The sequence below is a fragment of the Simochromis diagramma genome, unplaced genomic scaffold, assembly GCF_900408965.1.
Source record: "Simochromis diagramma unplaced genomic scaffold, fSimDia1.1 OVJJ01000603.1, whole genome shotgun sequence".
Lineage (NCBI taxonomy): Eukaryota > Metazoa > Chordata > Actinopteri > Cichliformes > Cichlidae > Simochromis > Simochromis diagramma.
In genome coordinates this window covers 23,008,388-23,030,302 of record NW_024387414.1, presented here as the reverse complement: position 1 = coordinate 23,030,302, position 21,915 = coordinate 23,008,388, and the positions used below count along the sequence as shown (strand labels likewise).

Below are 21,915 nucleotides of genomic sequence, written 5' to 3'. Positions count from 1 at the left end.
AAGGACACTCCCGAGGAGGTAGGCGTATCATTGTCGAGGTCTACAATCAAGACACTCCTTCATGAATGTAAATAGAGAGGGTTTACAACACGGTGAAAACCACGGGTTACTCTCAAGAGCAGGAAGGCAAGATTAGAATTTGCCAGAAAACAACTCAAAGAGGCCACAAATGAAACCAAGATGAACTCAAAGAGAAGAGTATGGAGAAGGAGAGGAACGGCTCACGATCTAAAACATAACACATTATCTGTCAAACATCATGGAGGCAGTGTTATGGCATAGGCGTGTACGGCTGTCAGTGGAACAGCCACTAGTGATATTGATGATGTGAGTGCTGATAGAAGCAGCAAGATGAATTGTGAAGTGTACAGGGCTTTACTCTCAGCTCAGATTCAGATAAATGCTGCGAAACCGATCAAACAGCACTTTGCAGTACAAATGGACAATGACCAAAGCAAACAGCAAAAACAGCCTAGGAGTTTCTCAAGCTAAAGAAAAGGGAAGGATAAATGGGATATTCTTAAATTGGCAAGTCAGTCACCTGATCTGAACCTGATGCAACATGCTTTTGAGTTAATGAACACAAATTTGAAGGTAGAAAGACTCACAAACAAGCAGCAACTGAAGGTGGCTGCAGTAAAGGCCTTACATGTCCACGAGTTCTAGACTTTAGGCAGACAGTGACCGCAAAGGATTTTCATCAAGTACTAAAAACAGTCCTTATATTTAAAATCGTGCTTGTTTGTCTAATTAAAGTTGAGCCTCTGGAAATAAAAAATGGCTGCAATTCCTGTAATTTATGTCTTACGTCTGTGACCATGTGTTAATAGTAGCGTGGGCTGTCAAATCCCTTAAATCTGAAAGCAAGATGGCAAAAGATTTCAACTTCCCCTCTGTGCGTTTTAGCTTTATCATGTTTTAATCCGTAAAGCTTCAAGCTTCACTAACATGTAGTGTTGATGAATCTTAGGTTCAGACCTTCAGGTGTGTGTTTCCAAGAACTCCACATGCTGCACCAAAAAGATGGAGGAGAGGTACCAGGTGGCAGCCCGGAGAGACATCCAGAACCTTCTCCAGACGTCCAGCTCCAGCCTGAAGTTTCTCATAGCGCGCAACGTGGCCGCTTTTCAAGGTGGGTACTTCTTTCTTTGTGTTCAGTCGTCGTGCTCGTAAGCACGCGCTGAGTTCAAATGTTTATCGTTATAACATGTGCGTAGATGTTTTCTCATGTTTTCAAGCTGAAGTATACTTAAAGGAGTTAAGGTTTGTGAGGGTGCTGTCAAAACAGGGGGTGAGTCAGTTTGCGTGCAGTAAGACTCCACATCAGAGCAGACAGAGAGTTTCTGTCCTCCTTACAGCTACCATGCGATCTTCAGATTAGATATGCCGGCTGTTTCTGTTAGAGCCTAGAGAGGCCGTGTGTAGGGGTGAATATCTGTCAGGTGTGTGTGCCTGGGAATAAATCAAAACTGTTGCATAATCTCGAATTTGGAGTGCTGGCCTTGGTAGTTGTCTCATCATAAATGCATCTTAAAGGAACTGATGTATCCTTCCATCGCTGTGTTGTTTTTCATTCCTCTCCATCCTTTCACTCAACAATGACTTGCAGGTAGCAACTTGCCTCGCTCTGCACGCTCTCCTTTTTCTCCCTTCACTCCGGCTGATAGCCGACATACAATGGCTGAATGGGTGTGCAACAAATTTAGAGCTTATGACTTAAATGTACAATTTCAGACATACAATTAAGCCACTTCAGTTTAATGATGTCTCTCAGTTAAAAAAAAAAAAAAAGGCGTGCTGTTATCCTCCCCCGACGCTCCAGAGATTTATAGGAGTGACTTGCATGATCACAGTGTTTCAGTTGCGGTTTTCAGGGGCATTGCCCTGTTTTTGTCATCAGATGTTTCTTGTGTCTTTTTCAAGGCTGAAAAGTTGAAAGAAAGCACACACTGTAGCCTTTCTTCAGAAGTTTATGAAGGATGACACATCTGAAACAGTTAAAACTGCTGACACTGGGAAAGTGTAAGGATTGTAGCAGCTGCTTTATACTCCCCGTGGCACTAAAATGTTAAAGTTTCACTCAGTTATGGAGTTTTTAATAACAGTCTCATAAATGTGTTGTACATTTGGCAATCTAGTGAGGAGTTTTAGCTGCAGGAACCTGGGATCAAACTAAAAATGAACCATTGTGTCCATCTTCAGTGTAATAAAGGACATCGGAGCCCTGTGGCACAGAGGGATCACATTAGACATGAATCACACAGACATATTTAGCAGGATCAAGCTATTGCTCTTTTTATGACAAAACAAAAATTGCATTTAGACTCCTGCTTAAATGTCAATCTGTGTATTCTTCCAGAGGTCTCCTTAAAGCCTCTGGACTCCGGGGTCAGCTGTGGTAACCAGTAGCTGCTTGAAAATAAGCAGCACTCTCATAGTTTGGTCTGTGGAAAGGCAGCCAGAGTGAGCTTGTGCCAAACTAAACAGAGATCCCTGTCAACATCAGTCAACAAACAGCGGCGACTGCTTCCAGCATCCAGGCTGAATAATACAAGTGGCAACAGACGTTCAGAATATTAGAGTCACAGCTGCATTGTTACTGAATATTTCACATATTACACCATTATGCAAAGCTGATGAGCTGTTTGGGTTCTTTATTTGTTTTTATATTTCAGACTAAATCAGGGCTGCCAACAGATGAAGCTGTTTCTTTCATTCTTAATATTCTGATTATCATATATAGCTTTGAAAACTAAAGCTGATAAAATTAAATGAAAAGAAATAGTTCCCATTAACGTTTCTTCTTAGTAAACGTCATTTAAAATGAACGTTTCTGAATCTCTGACATCTGACAAATCTGTTTATTTCCCGCCAAAAACTGCAGTTCCTTGAGTGGCCACTTGAGGCAGGATGTAAAACCGAGTCAATACCAGCAAGTCAAACTCTAGAGGAGAAAAAAATATGCTTATAGTCTGGAACAAATTGCTAACTTCGCTCTTTGTGACAGCTTTAAGGAGAGTGATTTCTTTCTTTCTATTAATGATGTGCCCATTTCAAACATTAGTACATGTCCATGCTGCAGTATTTTTTGGGTGATTGGCAGGTATACTTAATAACAGAGAAAAGGAAACAACGACAACAACGGTGTATTAGATGTGTTAGGTGGTTGCTAGGCAAATCCAACTTTTGCAGATATAGATATTACATATTAGATATTCTTGTGAAATTGGTGGAGGGGGAGGTAGAGCGGGTCCTCTAACAACTAATTCCCGGCTCCTCCTTCCATATGTTGAAGCATCCTTGGGCAAGATACTGAAGCCCAAGTGGCCCTGATGCATCCATCTGAGTGTGAGTGTGTACGCACGAATTTTAGATAAAAGTGCTTAGACATAAATAGACTGAGAGTGAGTAGAAAATTGCTATATAAGTACCAGTCAATTAAATTAAAATGATAAGGTGCATTTATAAGGTGTTATAGGTGCATAAATACTAAAAGCAAGTCAGGCGATTACATTTCCTGTTGACATGTACTCACAGATTCAGACTGAGTTATCAAATTATTAACAAAATTCAACATATTTTCCACTGAAATCACCTAAGTCAGCCTCACTGGGTCAACCCAGAACTAGATCTGCCTGACAGTAGCTATCGTTAGCCCTATAATGGATCATTGAACCATCCCTTTGTTGGAGTCTGGTTGCACGGCAAGAGGAATACAAAACTGATAAGGATCATGGATTCAGATCAGATCAGGCCTGGATCCATTTTCACTCTGGTGACTGTGCGAGCTCATCCCATCATCATTCATAGCAGCTCACTTTATCCTGACACGATCTTCTCATTTAAAGTATAGATGTAGACTGCTCTGTTACTATATTTCTTACAACATGTTTTCCTTTACTGCAACTTGACCTTCATAACATACTTGGAAAGCTGCTGTGAATATTTTTAGTAAGTATAACACACTCATTACATATGCTTACTGTTAGGCTACCAGTAACTCAGTAAAACATCTCGGCCATGACTGTAAGAGAGCCAGCGTCTGATAGTGAAGCCTGATATTAGATCAGGTTATAAATGCATACACTGGAAACCATTAAAACGTTTTTTCTTAGTCTTATTAAGCATTTCTGTCCAGTAATAATGGCAGAAATAATGCAATCCTCTATAAAATAAATAAAATAAAATAAAGAGGTTGTTACAGCCCATTAGTACATTAAACCTTTCCTGAATAATTATTGAAAAAACAAAATGGTCATAAACTTGAGCAAAAACAGCTTTTATTTAAGGGCGGCTCCGTCCCCACAGTCTGTTGCTATCTGGGTAACTGATATCACATCTGTTTCAGTTTCTGTCACTTACGCTTTGTTTACAGCTGAATAATTAGATTTAAAAATCAAATGTAAAATTCTTCATCTAATGTAGATCCTTGATGGGCAAACGATGTCAGCAGACATTATAAAAATATGCTTTTTATTTAACTTTGTTTGATGAAGTGCACCAAGCTAATTAAAAGGACTTTTTTCTTCATTCCTCTTTCTTTAAGGTAAATATCACGGTCAATAAACACGCGTCCATATTCCTCGGTACACTGAATTAAAATGGAGGCTCTGCTCTTTATTTACCAGTTGCCATGGTGAATCCTGGTATCGGCGCTCCAGTGATGGTGGCTTCGTTTCTGCGTGCACTTAGATCAGAGTTGACTGAACTAACTCTGATCAGCCTTTCTGGAGCAGGAAGATCAGAGTTGCTGATCTAACAGTCAATGAAGTCAGAGTTTGTTTTTAAAATCTGAGACATTGTTGAAGAGTTTGCGCTTCCTGGAAAAGCGCCCCAATGGTGCGGAAGGAGCTCACGGACAAACATACATATATAGACAGACAAAGGATTATTTTGTTGTATTCTAGAAAGATATGAACACTAAAAGTCTGAATTATTAGGGGCATGGCAGCTTTAACTGATCGGTAGGTGACGTTTCATCTCTGTCATCATTCTGTTGTAGAGAAAAGAGCTTCAAGGGTTACTCCTAGTAAGGGGTCAAGAGTTAAGCTGATTTGGTGTTGTTCCTGCATTGTCATAATAATGCTAGGATCAGCATTCCAACTGACCAATCACATTGCAGTGATTTCATAGCTTTCCAATGTGGGGAAAAAAAGAAAAGAACATTGCCTGCGTTTATATAAAAGGCTGTTACATCACTCCTGCTGGTTTAGTGGTGATGGTTCTTGCTCCGAAGGCAGGGAGTATGTATTTGGTTCAGTTTGTTTGTGTGTTTGTTAGCTGTGTAGTGTCCAGAGTTTGTAAGATATCATGTTAAAATTTTGTGTGATGGTAGATACGAATAACAATTTGTTGAATTTATGGGAAACTCAGGTCTAGATCACACCCTTTGGGGAAGCTGTGCTCTCTGAGTGCTCTTGTTTTTAATAGCATTAGCCAAACTTTGGCTAATGCTAACTAAATGCTAACACAACTCCATTGGTCAGTTGCAGTATTGATCCTGAACCAACGTTATTATGATAATTTATGAATGAAACCAACACTTCACTCTTATCGTGCATTGTTTTTAAATACTAAATTTAGCATCCACATTAACAATATAATAATTAATAATTAATAGGTCTACAGACTGGTGGGCGATACTGAGGAGGTTATGTCTGTGCTTTACGTACAGTCTGTGGATCTGAAGTATGTTCAAAACCAAAACCTAAAAACACTGCTCCTATCAAAACATCACTCTCTAAAAGTTACTGTTTACTTAGAAAATAATAGCTCATAAATACGAAAGATAACATAACAAGCAATAAAGTGCAAATGATTAAAAAAAGAGACGTTTAGTTCATTGTAACCTAACTTCCTCCCTGAACACCTGTTGAATGTTGTTTGTCTTGTTGTTGAGGTAAACCTGTGCTAATCAGAGCTGATATTTGCTCAAATGTAGACACAGACTTTTCGGCTCACAGCCTTAAGTGTCTGTTTACCCACACACACACACACACACACACACACACACACACACACACACACACACACACACACACACACACACACACACACACACACCAGAGCCACCCACGTGGCATTGTTCTATTTGGCGTACATGCTTTAAGAGCCTTTGTCACACTGAGAAGACTCACTGCGGCACGATATGTATGGGAAGCACGGAGGGACAGAAATGTCTGGCAGGTTTTTAAGATCTTAACAGAGTGGAAACAGAACTGTTTTGCAGTTCATGTGCAGACATAAAAGAATCCCAAGTCAAGCATTTAATCCGTAGCTCCTATCTGGGGAATGTTCAGTGATGCTGAATTAATATGAATGAATTATTTCTCATTCGTCTTGTGTGAGTGTGGGACTTCTTTCAACTGTCTTTAGGTTATAATGGGAGTAAAGCAAAGAGCCAGCAACCTTATATAGCATCTTTGGGGAAAAAACTACTCTCAATACTTCCTGTGGTGCTGTTCTGCTTCATGTTTATAGTATATAATGAAAAAAAGAAAAAAATGGACAGGCAAGCTTTATCTTTCAGAGCCGGGGGCGGGGGTGTGGAGCAAAAACAACCCTGGTAGACGGAGTCTCCAAATGATTGGCAGCCTGCACTGTAATTTGAGAGACAACAAAGAACATGCAGAGTGTCTAATGCATTACAACCACATACAGGAAGAAGCACGAGTTAAAAGGGGGTCGGCTAATGTGGTCATTTGTTCTGTGCAAAGCCTTCAATTAGGCATCTTTATATGATGCTGCTGAAGGGAGAGGGGGATGAGGAAATTAGAGGAATGTAGCTGGATAAACACTTAGGAGACACAGAGAAATAAAAGGAACCCATAAAATGCTATTTAAATTTTTGTTTTTTACCCCTGGTGAACTCTGGTGTATTTTTATTCTTTAAAAAAATCTTCAAGGGCATCTTTTGTGAGGGGAAAAGAAAACAATTGGTGGTTTAAGACAATGAAAACGAGCTCTTGAGCTGTTAATTGTGAGCAGTGCGTCAAAGCAGAATTCATCCTGCAGGAATGGTTCATTACATTTCTGAAGACAATTTTTTCACAACATTTTAATTCTTAAACAAACCTGACTGCTGCCTGTCAGGTAATTTCACAGCAAAAAAAAACGTTTGCTGAGCAACTAGGAAATGGAGGGAAAAAAAACAATAAAGACGGAGTTGACGGCCTTTGAGTTCTCCGCTTCTTTTTCCTCCCCCCCTCTTCCAGCTGCCGGTCTGTCAGCGAGTCTCCCAGGACTGCATGTTTTCATTCAGCGTTGTGAGGTTTTCCTGCGCTTGGTCCACACAACGCACAAATATGCAGCCTGCTGAGCGGCGCTTCAGGGGAGATCTTTTTTCATCTCGCGCAGGTTTGTCTTACATCCATGGCAACCAACCTGTGCAATCCCCAGCTCCCCCGTGGGGATGGAGTCACATAAACCTCAAACAAAACCCACTATGAATCAGCTGTTGAGATGCTTGAGAAGAGTTTCTGAGTCGGGTTGCTCAAATCATAGCAAAGCAGTCTGAGATAGCAGATGAGAGCAATGCTCTCCTCCAGGAGAAGCGTTTGATTTTCTTTCTTTGGGGCATTTGAAAAGTGGAGTATTGTATCGCGCCTGCTGGAGAACTGTTTGTGTAAATAATATCATCAGGAATTTGTAATGACTCCCTGCTGGTCTAGCAGACAGTTGTAGTTCCTCTAGAGTTCAATTTATGTGTGTGCTGATGACACACTACTGTACATGTGTGAGTGCAGCTACATCACAGAGGTTGGCCTACAAATGATAATGGTGGCACTTTGTACTTGTGAACTGTCAAAAGATTAGTTTGTTTTGTTCTGAGGAGCATGCTTTTTCTTTCATTTGATCCACATCTGTCTGTTAAATATGAAGCTACAGCTGCTAGGTATGCTGTTACTGCAGTGTCTTCGGGTGCCTGCTGACCGTGGCAGAGGATGAGGGCCCTGCTGTGCTTAATGTGGCTCTCTGTTGGCAGGCCGTAGGGAGCAGACAGCTCGTCTATCTGCACAGAGTGCCTGTTGCCAGGTGGAGGCAGAACTCGAAGTTTCTGGTGTAAAAGGTCTGTGGGATACTCTTGAGCTTTTCATGTGATATTTGATTGGTTTTCTTTCTGCTACTCTTGTTCCTGGTGAACTCTACCATCAGTTCTGGCCAAATTGTCAACCAATCAGCATTTGATGCACAGCTGAGCTACATGCTCTTGGATTTTTTTGGACCGCACAGGGGCATATAGGCTGAATAGGGAGACATATCCAAAAATGGACACAGAGTTGTGTCATATTTCAGTCTCATTTTGTGTGTTTTTGGTTTCTGTTTTTATTGTTTTTCTGTTTTTTACTAAGGCTGTGCAATATGAGGTTAAATACTAGATGATGATGTAAAATCCTATAATTCATGGTGTTGCAAAATACAGTGTACAGTAGTTTTTTTGGTTTGTTTTTTTTCCATCCCTTGAATGACTGTTTGCAGTCTTACAAAGTACTACATGCACTTTTTAAGACTGCGAGACAGAACTGCATAGCATCAAACAGGAGAAGGTCCAGCCATGATAATTTTGGGAGAGTGTTTCTACCTCTGTAGCACAAATTCGGGTTGGTCACGAAAACGTCTGACACACCCCAGAAAACTATACTTTGCAAATTATGACGTTTACCGGTCGGCATAAGTCGAGGCTCACACGCCAAAAACTGCTTCTACCACCTACACACGAATCATGTGAAAGCGCATGCAGTGAGTTCACCAATGAAAAGCACAAAATGACCTTCAGGTAAATAAAGCCCAGAGTCAAATGTTAGAATTGCAGCTATAGTTTTTAAATTTAAATAAGTTTTATTTTAACCCTGGAATCTATTGTTTACGTAGCCCACACTACTGCTCACTGCTGCTGTAACCAAAACTTTATATATTGTTATTTCTGTTAAATATTGCTGCCTCTACAAGGCGAATCATCTCACTCTTCATGATAGTGTTGTACATGAATAGGGTTGTAGGTTGCTGTTAAATGCAATATAATTTTTGAGAGCTTCTCAAGACAACAGGAACTTTGGTACATTAAACACACGAGATAAAATGGGGTAATCAGAGAGCATAAGAGATGTTAATAAGCACATTTGAGCCAGGTTGGCAGTTTTGCTTGTACTTTCCATCTTTATACTGTAGTGGTTTACAGGGAGTGCAGAATTATTAGGCAGATGAGTATTTTGTCCACATCATCCTCTTCATGCATGTTGTCTTACTCCAAGCTGTATAGGCTCGAAAGCCTTCTACCAATTAAGCATATTAGGTGATGTGCATCTCTGTAATGAGAAGGGGTGTGGTCTAATGACATCAGCACCCTATATCAGGTGTGCATAATTATTAGGCAACGTCCTTTCCTTTGGCAAAATGGGTCAAAAGAAGGACTTGACAGGCTCAGAAAAGTCAAAAATAGTGAGATATCTTGCAGAGGGATGCAGCAGTCTCAAAATTGCAAAGCTTCTGAAGCGTGATCATCGAACAATCAAGCGTTTCATTCAAAATAGTCAACAGGGTCGCAAGAAGCGTGTGGAAAAACCAAGGCGCAAAATAACTGCTCATGAACTGAGAAAAGTCAAGCGTGCAGCTGCCAAGATGCCACTTGCCACCAGTTTGGCCATATTTCAGAGCTGCAACATCACTGGAATGCCCAAAAGCACAAGGTGTGCAATACTCAGAGACATGGCCAAGGTAAGAAAGGCTGAAAGACGACCACCACTGAACAAGACACACAAGCTGAAACGTCAAGACTGGGCCAAGAAATATCTCAAGACTGGTTTTTCTAAGGTTTTATGGACTGATGAAATGAGAGTGAGTCTTGATGGGCCAGATGGATGGGCCCGTGGCTGGATTGGTAAAGGGCAGAGAGCTCCAGTCCGACTCAGACGCCAGCAAGGTGGAGGTGGAGTACTGGTTTGGGCTGGTATCATCAAAGATGAGCTTGTGGGGCCTTTTCGGGTTGAGGATGGAGTCAAGCTCAACTCCCAGTCCTACTGCCAGTTTCTGGAAGACACCTTCTTCAAGCAGTGGTACAGGAAGAAGTCTGCATCCTTCAAGAAAAACATGATTTTCATGCAGGACAATGCTCCATCACACGCGTCCAAGTACTCCACAGCGTGGCTGGCAAGAAAGGGTATAAAAGAAGAAAAACTAATGACATGGCCTCCTTGTTCACCTGATCTGAACCCCATTGAGAACCTGTGGTCCATCATCAAATGTGAGATTTACAAGGAGGGAAAACAGTACACCTCTCTAAACAGTGTCTGGGAGGCTGTGGTTGCTGCTGCACGCAATGTTGATGGTGAACAGATCAAAACACTGACAGAATCCATGGATGGCAGGCTTTTGAGTGTCCTTGCAAAGAAAGGTGGCTATATTGGTCGCTGATTTGTTTTTGTTTTGTTTTTGAATGTCAGAAATGTATATTTGTGAATGTGGAGATGTTATATTGGTTTCACTGGTAAAAATAAATAATTGAAATGGGTATATATTTGTTTTTTGTTAAGTTGCCTAATAATTATGCACAGTAATAGTCACCTGCACACACAGATATCCCCCTAAAATAGCTAAAACTAAAAACAAACTAAAAACTACTTCCAAAAACATTCAGCTTTGATATTAATGAGTTTTTTGGGTTCATTGAGAACATGGTTGTTGTTCAATAATAAAATTATTCCTCAAAAATACAACTTGCCTAATAATTCTGCACTCCCTGTATGTGTTTAGCTCAGGAATGATCTCCTTTCTCCATGCAAACAGTCATTAAAGTGGTTTTTACTGTCTCTTCTGACTGTAGAGAAGTCCTAACTAGAAAAACAGCAAGTTTATTTATGACAATAGTACATTTACCGAGATCTAAAGATAGAGAGTCTGTATTTCACAATAACAAAAATCAAAATTTAAACAGCATGAATGAATAAATATGGACTGCAGCTGGTAAATCAAGGAAGGGGAAAAGGCCATATTTCATCTTCCAGCTTTAATGAATGCTACATGACCGCTTGATAAGACAGCTGAGATCGGCTGTTATAAATTTACATCAATGTTTGTGGCGTGAAGCTGTTGTGACCATTAACACTCTGTGGCTTGTGGTCTTCCTTCCAGGCAGTGTGCCATTTTGGTTTCCAGGCTGGGTAAAAAAACGAGACACAGGAACCCAGCAGACATAGTCAGTCAGCCTTTGCTTCTAATTGCAAGCTACTATTTTGTCAGGAACTCCACTGGTGCTGATGAATGCAGCATTAAACAGGCAGGGCTGGCTGCTGGTATCGCTGAAGTGGAAAGCTAGCCTGTTGTTCTCAGGACTTGCAATTTGCTCTCATAAATACTAATTGTGTTTCTGTTTACCAGCTTTTAAAGGATCCACTGCCCATCCTTTGCTCTTTGAATTGATAAAAGGAACACAGCTGAATGGCAGCGGCCCCACAGCTTGACTGAGAGGAGACTGCGGTCAGCTGTCAAATTAGTTAAATGTGCTCTGTGCCAAACAAGGAGCTCTTAGTAGGAGGGAAGTAAGGTTGCTTTTAATCGCTTCCAATTACACATTATATTTGTAACTCGGGGGGTTTAATTTTGATTTTTGAAGTACAATTTCAGTGTATAAATTCTGTTCAAGTAAAGTAAAATTATTACTCAGTTGGGTAACACTTTTGGAAACTACAAGATCCTGAGCTTGATTTGGATAAAAAGAGTATTTTTCATTTTTAATGTGATTGAAAAATTACATTTCAGTTTGGTGAATCTAAGGAAGGTAAAGTAAGAGGTCAGGAATGCTAAGGTCCCGATTGCACCGGCCTAGAGACCCATCTGCAAGCCACCGGTCATCAAGGAAGAATGTGTGTTCTCTAACTGGTTGGTGAGTGAATTGATTGCTTTAGTCCAAGTCATGCAGGGCTAGAGACTGGTCAGTGGTGACAGGTTGATAGGGGAAAACGTGCTTCCGCCAACCAGTTTCCAAATGGTTGCTGTTTTAGTGTCTTTGCCACTGATATCAACTGGTGACAGCCAGCAATTACTTGGCAACTGGGAATATTCATTTTTCCTTAGCAACTGGAGTTTGCCAGGGGGATACTGCTTCAATCTATAGTTTTCTAACTCATGCAGTGTGCCTATAAATATTGATTTTACAGAAAAATGAGAAAAATTAAGCCAAATTAATCATCCCTATTTTGAGAAGAATAAAATCTCAGTAAGGTGATTTTTGTTTACATATTCTGTGGTATGTTTAGATGTGATTCAATCCTGGATATCTGCCTCTAGCTGTTGTGCTTTTCCTCCCTTAGTTTGGCTCGTTTTGTATGTTATTATTGAATTCATGAAGGTAATTAGCAGTCTGTGACTTTTTCCTCTAATGTACTTGGCTGTTGCAAGCCCATAAGAGTCCATAAGCTCCTCTAAAATCCCCTTGAGGTGAGTTTAATTTACCAACAGAGCAGCTTCCCTTGGGCCTCAGGCCCTGGGGAGCTCCACGCCCCATTTTCTTTTATCAAGCGTGTTTGGGCCTAAAGGCAGGTGCTGCATTATTATTTGTTCCCTGTCTTGTATAGCAGTCTAGTTGAAATATAAAATGGTGCTGGACATTTCCATCTTTAGAGCCCCCGAGCTAGTAATGCAAAACAAAACGCAGCTTGTATTTATTATCAGAGGGTCAGCTAAGGTCCAAATCTCTAATGGCTTTTTCATAAATCCTTATTTTATTAATTTATTTTGTCTTGTAGGTGAAGCCAGTGGGGTCGAGGTTAACTCATTGCAATTACTGCTCTTTCCAGTGCTCCTTTGTAATCAGATTGTAGTTTGCCAGGCTGCACTTGTTATGATGGTAATAAAACACAACTGCATCACTTACGTAAATCGCTTTTTCCACCTCAGCCTGTTTCTCAGTAGCATTTTAAATCTACACTACGACGCATGAACAGCTCTACCTCAAAATACCCAATGAACTCTTTAAGATTAAATGGTTCTTTATTTAATAGGTGTATAGAAAGCGCTCGTCTGTGCTGCTGACTTGTTGCTTTAGGAGTCTTAATCTTGCGTAGGCACTCTTCTTCTGTGATGATATTCCTTTGTGATTGCCGGGGCAAAGAGGTGCAGAGCCAGAGCAGCCAGCACACTGAACTAACGGCTCCTTTTCCATCCACATTTCTCGAAGAATTTCTCAGTAATTTCTTACCAAGGTCAGATATTGCGCTGCGACCAGCTCCGAGCTGCACTGCATCAGCGACTACAGTAACACAGTGTTTGCTTCCAGTAAAGTTTCTATGTTGGTCACAAATTGGCTGCCGGCCTCAGTCAGGGAAAAATATGCTGCTTTTTATAGGAGCCTGCGTTTTAGGATCTTTTGTCTTGGAAATGAACATTCCTCATGTTGCTTTCAAAAACACCAGGCTGCCTCAGATAGAAGCTGCCTTTTTGTTTTCTTCAGGTCAGAAACGGTGTTGGCTATTAAACAGCACTTGGAGCTGCAGAATAAAAGGGGAGATTTCCATCTGGCTTTTATATTGTGGTGATATTTAACCAACACCCTCAATTTTGAAGGTCTTGGAGATGCACTGTTTGCTCCACCTCCACACTGACATGTCTGTTAATAAAGTCATGCTCCCTTCTGGAGAAATCCTGATGACTGTAACAATGTAACACTGATTTCAGTTATCCTGGGGAATACTTAAAATTATTAATATTAAGTAATAAGTAATATTTTTTTCTGATCTTTTTTTTCCCCCTCCTTGGAGTGATGATCTCCCTCTTGTGGTGCTTTTTGGTGATTTGCAGATTGGAACTTCTAGAAAAAGTCTGGTCTGTTTTAGCTGTAAAGGACCAATGAGGTAGTCAGAGGTCAAGTTTTCTGAAAATCTTGGTAATGCCGCTCGACAATGAGACGATGAGTTGACAAGTTGATACCACAAGTGTGTCTGCTAGGAGGCTGAGGGGTAGCACTGGTGGTTGCCAGTATTTGTCGTCTTTGACAAATGCCTGAATAAAGTCGTACCCATCAAAATGATTACTAGGAGTACTGATTCCCCCCCCAAATTTCTGTTTACTGGATAATCTGCAATGCAGATGATGCCCTGATAATTCGTGTAGCGGCACCATAAGCCCGAAGTTTGTGATGCTGAATGATCTGTGTCTCCAGCGTTTGGCATAGGTGGATCCTGTTGACATTCCCACACCTGTACTTTGTGTTTAATGCTGATGAAAGGTGATGAAAGGAAAGGTGTCGCCTGTTCACACGTTGAAAAGAGCGGGACCACGATGTATTTTAACTTCACCGTGAACTCGAGAACAGCTTCACAGTACCATCAATAGCATGCCCTTAGACTGGGTCTTGTCTTTCAGTGTTATCAAACAATTAGCCTGTACGCAAGGGGACTCATGCACGGCCTCAAATCTTTCTGTCAAATATAAAAAAGCCCCGAGTGCATCTTTTTATGTGGGCGAATGAAAGATTGGAAACCTGGGAGGTTAGAAAGGTGTAAAGGCATACTAACCTGGTGGACCTTGAAACATGAATGTGCGGGGAATGCTTGCATAAATTGAATACACCGAGACATGGTTGGATTTGAATGACGATTTAATAGCTCAAATAGTGGGCTTCGAATCTTTTTTAACCTGAACCTTGTGTGGGACCTTTCATTTAGCAGACTCTTTGTCCACCGGGTTTACAGGCGTCCTTTCTTTGTCGTCACCCTTACCAGAGTGTGTGTGTGTGTGTGTGTGTGTGTGTGTGTGTGTGTGAGCCATCGCAGGGGCCTCTCTGCGAAATTCCCACAGAATTTGAGCTTGGCTTTGTGATTCAAGGCTGGACAGTTGATCCAGGGGAGGACAGAGGGTGAAAAAGAATGTGAAGAAGAAGAAGAATGACCGACTGAAGGAGAGAAAGTTGGGAGGATGCCAGATTCCATTGAAAGTCTTTGCAGTGTTTGAAGTCAGAGGATGAGGATTTAGAGGGAAGCAGGATTATTCAGAGTCAATACCCTCCAACAATCCAGGCGTTTGGGCTTCTGCAAGGAAACAATATAGTCAGACTGACTGTGGCTATTTCTTCTGTCATGTATTACAAGCCCTGTATCAGACATGCTGGTTAACACAGTGGTTTTCTAATCTTGCTGACATTGTCCTTAGGTACAGAAATTATATGACATTTTGAAGCGTGTATGTATTTAGTTGTGTGACAGCGAGTTTTACTAGAAGATTGATGCCACTTGTGCGGTAAAATCTGTCAAATAATGAGATAACAGGCAATAACTGGTTTACTTAAAGACTAGAAATAAGGAAACCGCTCCTCTGGCTCCAGGGTAATCTGAAACTCTAAAACTAAAGACTATATTACATCTTGTTTGTGTAATCCTCGCATGAATTAACAATGAAATATTGTTTTAACTCGAGAGCTTTGAAGCAAAGCTAGCTGTTTTTGATGTTTTGTAGTTCTTGTGTAATTGCTGGCCGGCCTGTAGCTCTGTTTTTTGCTTTTGCGCTCTTGCTTTTATCTGAACATGTTTCCACGGTGTACGCCATTTATCATAGATTGCTCCTCTTTATCTTCTTCTTTTCTTCTGCCGTTGGAGTCTGTGCAGTCTCTAGAAACAAACTAAAATGTTTTAAGTTTTGGGACACCGAAGTCTGACGTCTGTGCTTCTGGTCTCTGATATCTTCGTGTCGTATGGGTTAATCTAGACTGACTTTGGCAATCGCATGAAGATGATTATCAAGTTGATACCTTCTAATCTCGATAAGTGAAGTTATTGTTATGTTACGCGTTCATAGCTGGCATCTAAAAAGTCGCATACAGGGGCAAGGGTACTGATAGCAGAGCAGCTGATTTCACAAAGAGGATAAAACAGTGGTATCAGAAAAATCTGAAGAGGTTAAACACATAATAAGTACAAAAACACACAAAGCAACAGAGTGCGAGTGTCTAACAGCAACAGTGCTGTGCAGGACGTTAGCATTAAAAGAGCTGTATGAATATGTGAGTTCATTTGTGTCATTTATAGTTTAATTTTTTGTTTTTGCTTATTTGTTTATGGCGGGGTGGGTGGGGGCTATGCCTAACATCATCACAGTGATGACACGGTGGCATTAAGGGGTTAAGTGCTTTTGTTCTGTAAGGCTGGAAAAGAACTAGCATATTAATAAAGTTTATCCTGTTTGAAGTCAGGAAGGAAATTTAACAAAAATGCTGACGGTGTAGGTTAAGAGTACCATTAACTTACACAGCAGTTTATGATGGATTACAGTTGTTATTCCAATAAATTAATATTTACGTTAGTGTCACATTAGGAAAAAAAAGTTTTTATTCTTTTATCTGCAGTCCTTGTGTTGTTTAACAGGATGGGAGCAAATAATAAATACAAAAACAAACTTTAACAATTTAACAAAAGTAAATAAAAAATCTTTTGTCCACTCAGGTGGATGTGAAAGGCAAAAATGTGCTTCTCCTTATGGCTCTTCTGCTCAACTACTTGGCGTTCTCATTGCTGTTTGCAGCAAACCTGAACAGCAGCATCATGTACTGCAGCACACAGCTCTATTTTGTCTCTTTAGATTGGAATTTAGATTAGTTTTAGTCTTTTGAACCACAGAAACCTAAAGCATGTAAACTGCTGTTTTATATTGTCTTTTTTCCATAAATACTCCTTTCTTTTGTTTTTAACTACCCAACATCCTCATCTGACATTCCAGCAGAAACCCTCGAGTGCAGTTACAGTGTCAGACGAGAAGCTAATTGCGGACTCTCCATCATTCTGCTGGCGTGTGTGTTCAGTTTACTGCTGCTCCGGAGATTTATTTCAGCTGACACATTTCCACAAATCCTGCATTGTTTACTGCCTTCCAGAAGTGGACGTTAGCAGTCACGCAGGCTTGCCAGCATGAACACATGTGCACGTGAACTCTCTTCTGTCTTGGCATTTGATCTTTGACTTTTTCTCTTTCTCTCTCTCACACACAGACACACAGACACACAGACACACACACACACACACAGACACACACACACACACACACACACACACACACACACACACACACTGCAGCCACTCGATGCATAGAGATGAGCCCTGAAAATACCCACACTTGTCAGCACTTTACATTGTCTCCTGTGTACTCGCGATTGAAATGTAGATTTATGGCTGCTGGCTGTTTGTCTTAAGGCCATTTTCTAGATTAGATGACACAGTGCTACACTGCTAAACAGGAACTCCTGGTGACAGGTTTACACAGTTTTTAGGATTTACATAGTGTAGAGCAGTGAGGAGGGCAGCGGGGTAATATTGCAGTGTGAAGTTTGCGCAGAAAAGCTGACGGTGCAGCTTAAAAAAGTCTTTGCTGTAACAATGTACAGCAAAGCCTGAGCTCACACTCACCAGTTCCCACTAAAACCATGTTGCTTTGATTTGGTGGTATGTTAAGTGAATGGTTTGGGGCTGTAATAGTCTCTTTTTCTGGAAGTAGCCCTCAAGTTAAACTGGGGTTCTTTAAATAAGTTTGATGTCCAGTTTAAAGGAGGATCGGATACAAGTGTAATGGTTGTAGCTTTCTAAGTTACACAAAACAGAACATATACTGCTGCCTGGCTCTCTCTTTTCTTTTCTTTTTCTTGCAGTACACTAGAGTTAGTGTTTGTTTTTTCTCCTTTTTCCTGTATTTGTTTTAGAAAAGACCTATCACTTCTTCTGTCAGCTGGATGGAAGGAAGTTTTTCCTAAGTAAGGAAGGAGTCTTCAGGGATTAGGCGTAGTCATGTGTGTGATAGAATCCTAAACACAGCAACACACCAAGGCTACTGTCTGTACTCCTCTTACACTCTTCCCCTGCATCCTGTCCTTTCCCCCCCCTACATACTGGTATAATGGCATAATTGTCCTGCTTATCATTAGTATCCTGGCATGAGTGACAAATGAATGTTGTTTTTACTGTGGGGCGGGGACGTCCAGTGTCTGGTGTCCTGCTCACTACAGCTGATAAAACTGTGTAATAGAAACATTGTAATCCTCCTCTGATTAGCCCCCTCGGAAGTATCAGCTTCTTTAGTTTGACTGATTGCTGTAAAGGGACAGTTCGAACTGCTTGTATTCCCAGAAGGATGTGCTTTGGTGGCTGTGCTGTGCAATAGCTGGTGGTCCTCGCGCAAAGGAGCGCTTGGGGTCACATTTAAATGCATGTAGTAGGTATCTTTTTTTGCTTGTGTGGGGTTATTTTCGTAGAAGCATATTTTTCAGTATTTCAGGTAGAACCTGACTCAACCAATGACCAATGTCAGTGATTTTATATTTAAATATATATAGACAGTATATATATTAGGCCATTAATGCCAACAACGATGTTACAGAGTGCCCTCTGGTGGACAAGGCATGCATCATCAGTGCTGATAACATGCTTGAAGGGTGTTTCTCTTGTGTTTTTTGTACTTTTGTAGTTTTCATTTATTGATTGTTATAGATGCTGATATATCGACCGGGCTCCAATGTTAGAGTTCCCTAAATGACTGAGGAGCGAGCAAAAGGAAAAAGATTTTCAATAGTAAGAAAAGTATTAAATGAAATAAAATTTAAAAACAGACAAATTGGAAAATGTACTTTTCATGCTATTAACTTGGCCTTTGGGATATTGTTCATTTTATTTTCGTGGTGCTCCTAATCTGTGTTTAAGATCCTTTAGTGTTGTGGACCTAGAATTTAATTTAGTTGAATTTTTATTTATATAACTCCAAATCACAACGTTGCACAATGGAGCTTTATATCGTAAGGTAAAGACCTACAGTAGTACAGAGAAAGTCCAACAATCACTTTGAAAGGACACTGGTGAAAACTCCTTCACACTGGGAGAGGCGGCCATCTGCCGCCACCAGTCGGGGGTGAGGGGAAGAAGGCTGGGCAGAAGTCGTCGTGATGATTTGGGGTTCTTCGCTGCACTGCGTTGGACATTTTCGAAAATAAATTCCTAAGTTTGTCATGGATAGTCATTTGTCTTACAGGACAATGTCCGGGTGGCAGGCCGCCAGCTGAAGCTCAGCAGGAGAATCGTGCAGCAGGACAATTACCCCAAACATCAAAGTAAAATTCCAGCAGAATGATTTCAACCAAAGAAATCCTTGTTTTGGAGCAGCCTAATTATAGCGCAGACCTTAGAGATCATCCGGAATGATATCAAGAGAGCCGCTCACTCCAGACATCTTGATAAACACGGCTGAGCTGAAGCATATCTGTGAGAGGGGGGAAAACATGGGACAAAGTTCTTCCTGTGCATCTCTTAGTTTGGATGTTTGAGCTCAGTGCTGCTAAAAAGAAGTTAGATGAGTTATTACATCCAAGTGTTTACTTGTTTTATTTATTTTTCCTTCTGCACTGGTGATATGGGCATGCTCAGTGCAGACACAGAGATTATGATGACTGTAAGATTAATGCACAATACCTAGGGATCACATGCTCTTCCTTGCCACTCTTACGTGGCTACTTTAGTTAAAAGTTTATCTTCTTGTGTAGGCCAGTCAGTGGGGTCAGATTACAAAGCTTTTCAGACCTTACAACCTAATGTTCCATATCGTGGTCTTTATATAAATCTAATGTAATTACCCAGTTCAATAGAGTAATCACTGGCAGCCTGCGTGCATTAGGCCTTCTTTTCAGGTTTATGACAGCCCTGTTGGCTCCATCGCTGGCATCTAACAGCTCCCTGAGGCCAGCCGCAGGAAACGCTGAACAGCCTCACACAGAGCCACCTTTGAAAGCTAATGAAAGCTTTATTATGATATTATTATTTTCACTTTGGCTGCTAAGACGGTGACAGCTCGCTCTCCCGTTCTTTCTGTCTGCATTTCTGCATGTGTGAGTCACTTTGAAAATCCTCTGAAAAAGTCAAAGTGTGCTAAACTTGATGTTTGTTTCTGCAAGCGTATGAATAGATGTTTGCTCTACACGTACAGCACAAGCACACATGCACACACACACACACACACACACACACACACACACACACACACACACACACACACACACACACACACACACAGCTGTTTTTCTGTCTCCTTACATCGACTTATATTCATTTCAGTGGTTGCTATGATGCTGCCTCCCTAACCCAAACATAACCCCGAACCTAAACTTAGAGACTTTTATATTTCTGTCAATATAAACAGAGAGTAAACAGAGAGATCCTCACAACATGAGTAATACAGGTACACACACCCCTCCCCAAAAGAAGCACTTGTGGTCCTTTTTTATTGACCCTCTCTGCTTCTTTTCCTGAACGGCGTATTAAAGGCCATGTTCACAGCAGAGCTCTGTTCTCTTTGAAGTGTTCAAGTGCTGCAACAGATCCTCAAATATTGACTCTCAAGCCTGCTGCAGAAAAGAGAGTGAGAGAGGGGAAAAGAGAGAGATGGAGAAAAGCAATCCTCGCACAGATATGGACAGATAGAGAGAAGGCTCTTTGTTGTAGGTGGGCGTAGTTAGATTTATGGCAGGATGACTGAATTTGCGTTGGATAAATATGCGTTTGTCAGCTGCTATGAGGTGGGGAGCATATACATATATATATATATATGATATCGAGATGTGGAGGAGGAAGTAAACAGAGATAAGGCCTGATGGCAAGCTGAGCCTGATTCCATCCATTAATCTGTCTTAATTTATCCTGTCATAATGCTCCTTTACCTTCCTTAGTACTGGGTTTCATTACATTTTTAATAAGTCTTTGCAGGCACATTATGTACCTATTGTATGGAAAGTTGCTGTTCCTAAATCTAGTTATCTCAAAACTTTAAATGACTTTAGAAAATGCATGAAAAACTGGTGAAGTCAGGGGTTTTAATGCAAACTGAGCACAGGCATGACTCCATGCAGTTTATTTACAGACCACCCAGAGGAGTGAACGATGCCACAGTAACCTTGTTGAACCTGATTGTTAAACACCAGTGGGAAAGCCTACCGTTCAGCCTTCGACACAGTTCAGGCTCGTATTTTAATAAGATGGCTTTTAGAACAATTCAGCATGAATAAAAATCTCGTGGGCTGGATTCTTGACTTTTTAACAAGCAGAAGTCAAAGAGTCCGGGTACATGGGACCCTGTCCAGTCGGGGATGCGTGCTCTCGCCCTCGCTATTTATCCTGTGCACAAAAGTGTCAGAGCAGGCTTGAAAAAACAGGGACATTTTAAAGTCTGCAGACGAGTCTTCAGGATCACGTGACCAGCCCCGTCCCACTCAACGATGATTCTGACAAAAGATGTGATCGTGTACTCATGCACAAGCGACCACGTCCATTAAGGGTTCCATTGTAGAATGTGTTTGGTGTTATAAATATCGTGGAACAATCATTGATTCAAAGCTGAATTTTAAATCAAGCTTTGAAGCTGCGTGCAAAAATGGGGACCAGAGACTCTCGTGTTTGAGAAAGCGTTCTCGTTTCCATGCCGATAAAACCACGATGGTTTTATTTCAGCATGCTTCTGCTCGATCTGTTTTATCCTTTCCCCTCGGTGTCGTGGTTTGAATATTTATCTGTAGAAAACAGAAACTCTCCCAATCAAATTGTTAAGAGATCTTAACAGGCTGATTGGTGAACCACAGCAGAACACAGCATCCCTGTACGCCAGATGGTTACAGCGGTTGGTTTGTTCTGGTTTTTCTTGACAGCTAGCTACCCTTTGAACAATGAGTTTCAGTTTCTTCCTTCTGGAGGAAGATTTTGGGTCCCAGAGTGCAGAAAAGCATGGTTTAAAAACAGCTTTCTCCCAGCCGTCATGACTCAGTTTTTAAAGTTTTTTTGTGCTATGCTTATTTGTTGTCTGGTGTCTGTATTGAGAGTGTGCATGTTAGGATGGACGACTCACGACTGCAGAACCTTTCCTTTCCTTTCCTTTCCTTTCCTTTCCTTTCCAAATAAATCACATTTCTCT

General features: G+C 41.0%; 1 protein-coding gene across 2 annotated transcripts in view; it reads left to right on the top strand.

Annotated features, from left to right (window-relative positions):
• Window positions 1–21,915, top strand: part of gpc5a (glypican 5a) — a 154,254-nt gene that overhangs the window by 7,822 nt on the left and 124,517 nt on the right. Inside the window, exon 3 of one of the 2 annotated variants that reach the window (XM_040011818.1) lies at window positions 971–1,132. In XM_040011818.1, the coding sequence (XP_039867752.1) occupies window positions 971–1,132 (162 nt within the window). Of the gene's footprint in view, window positions 1–954; window positions 1,133–21,915 lie in introns of both variants that reach the window. The other variant, XM_040011819.1, reaches the window with a different exon arrangement.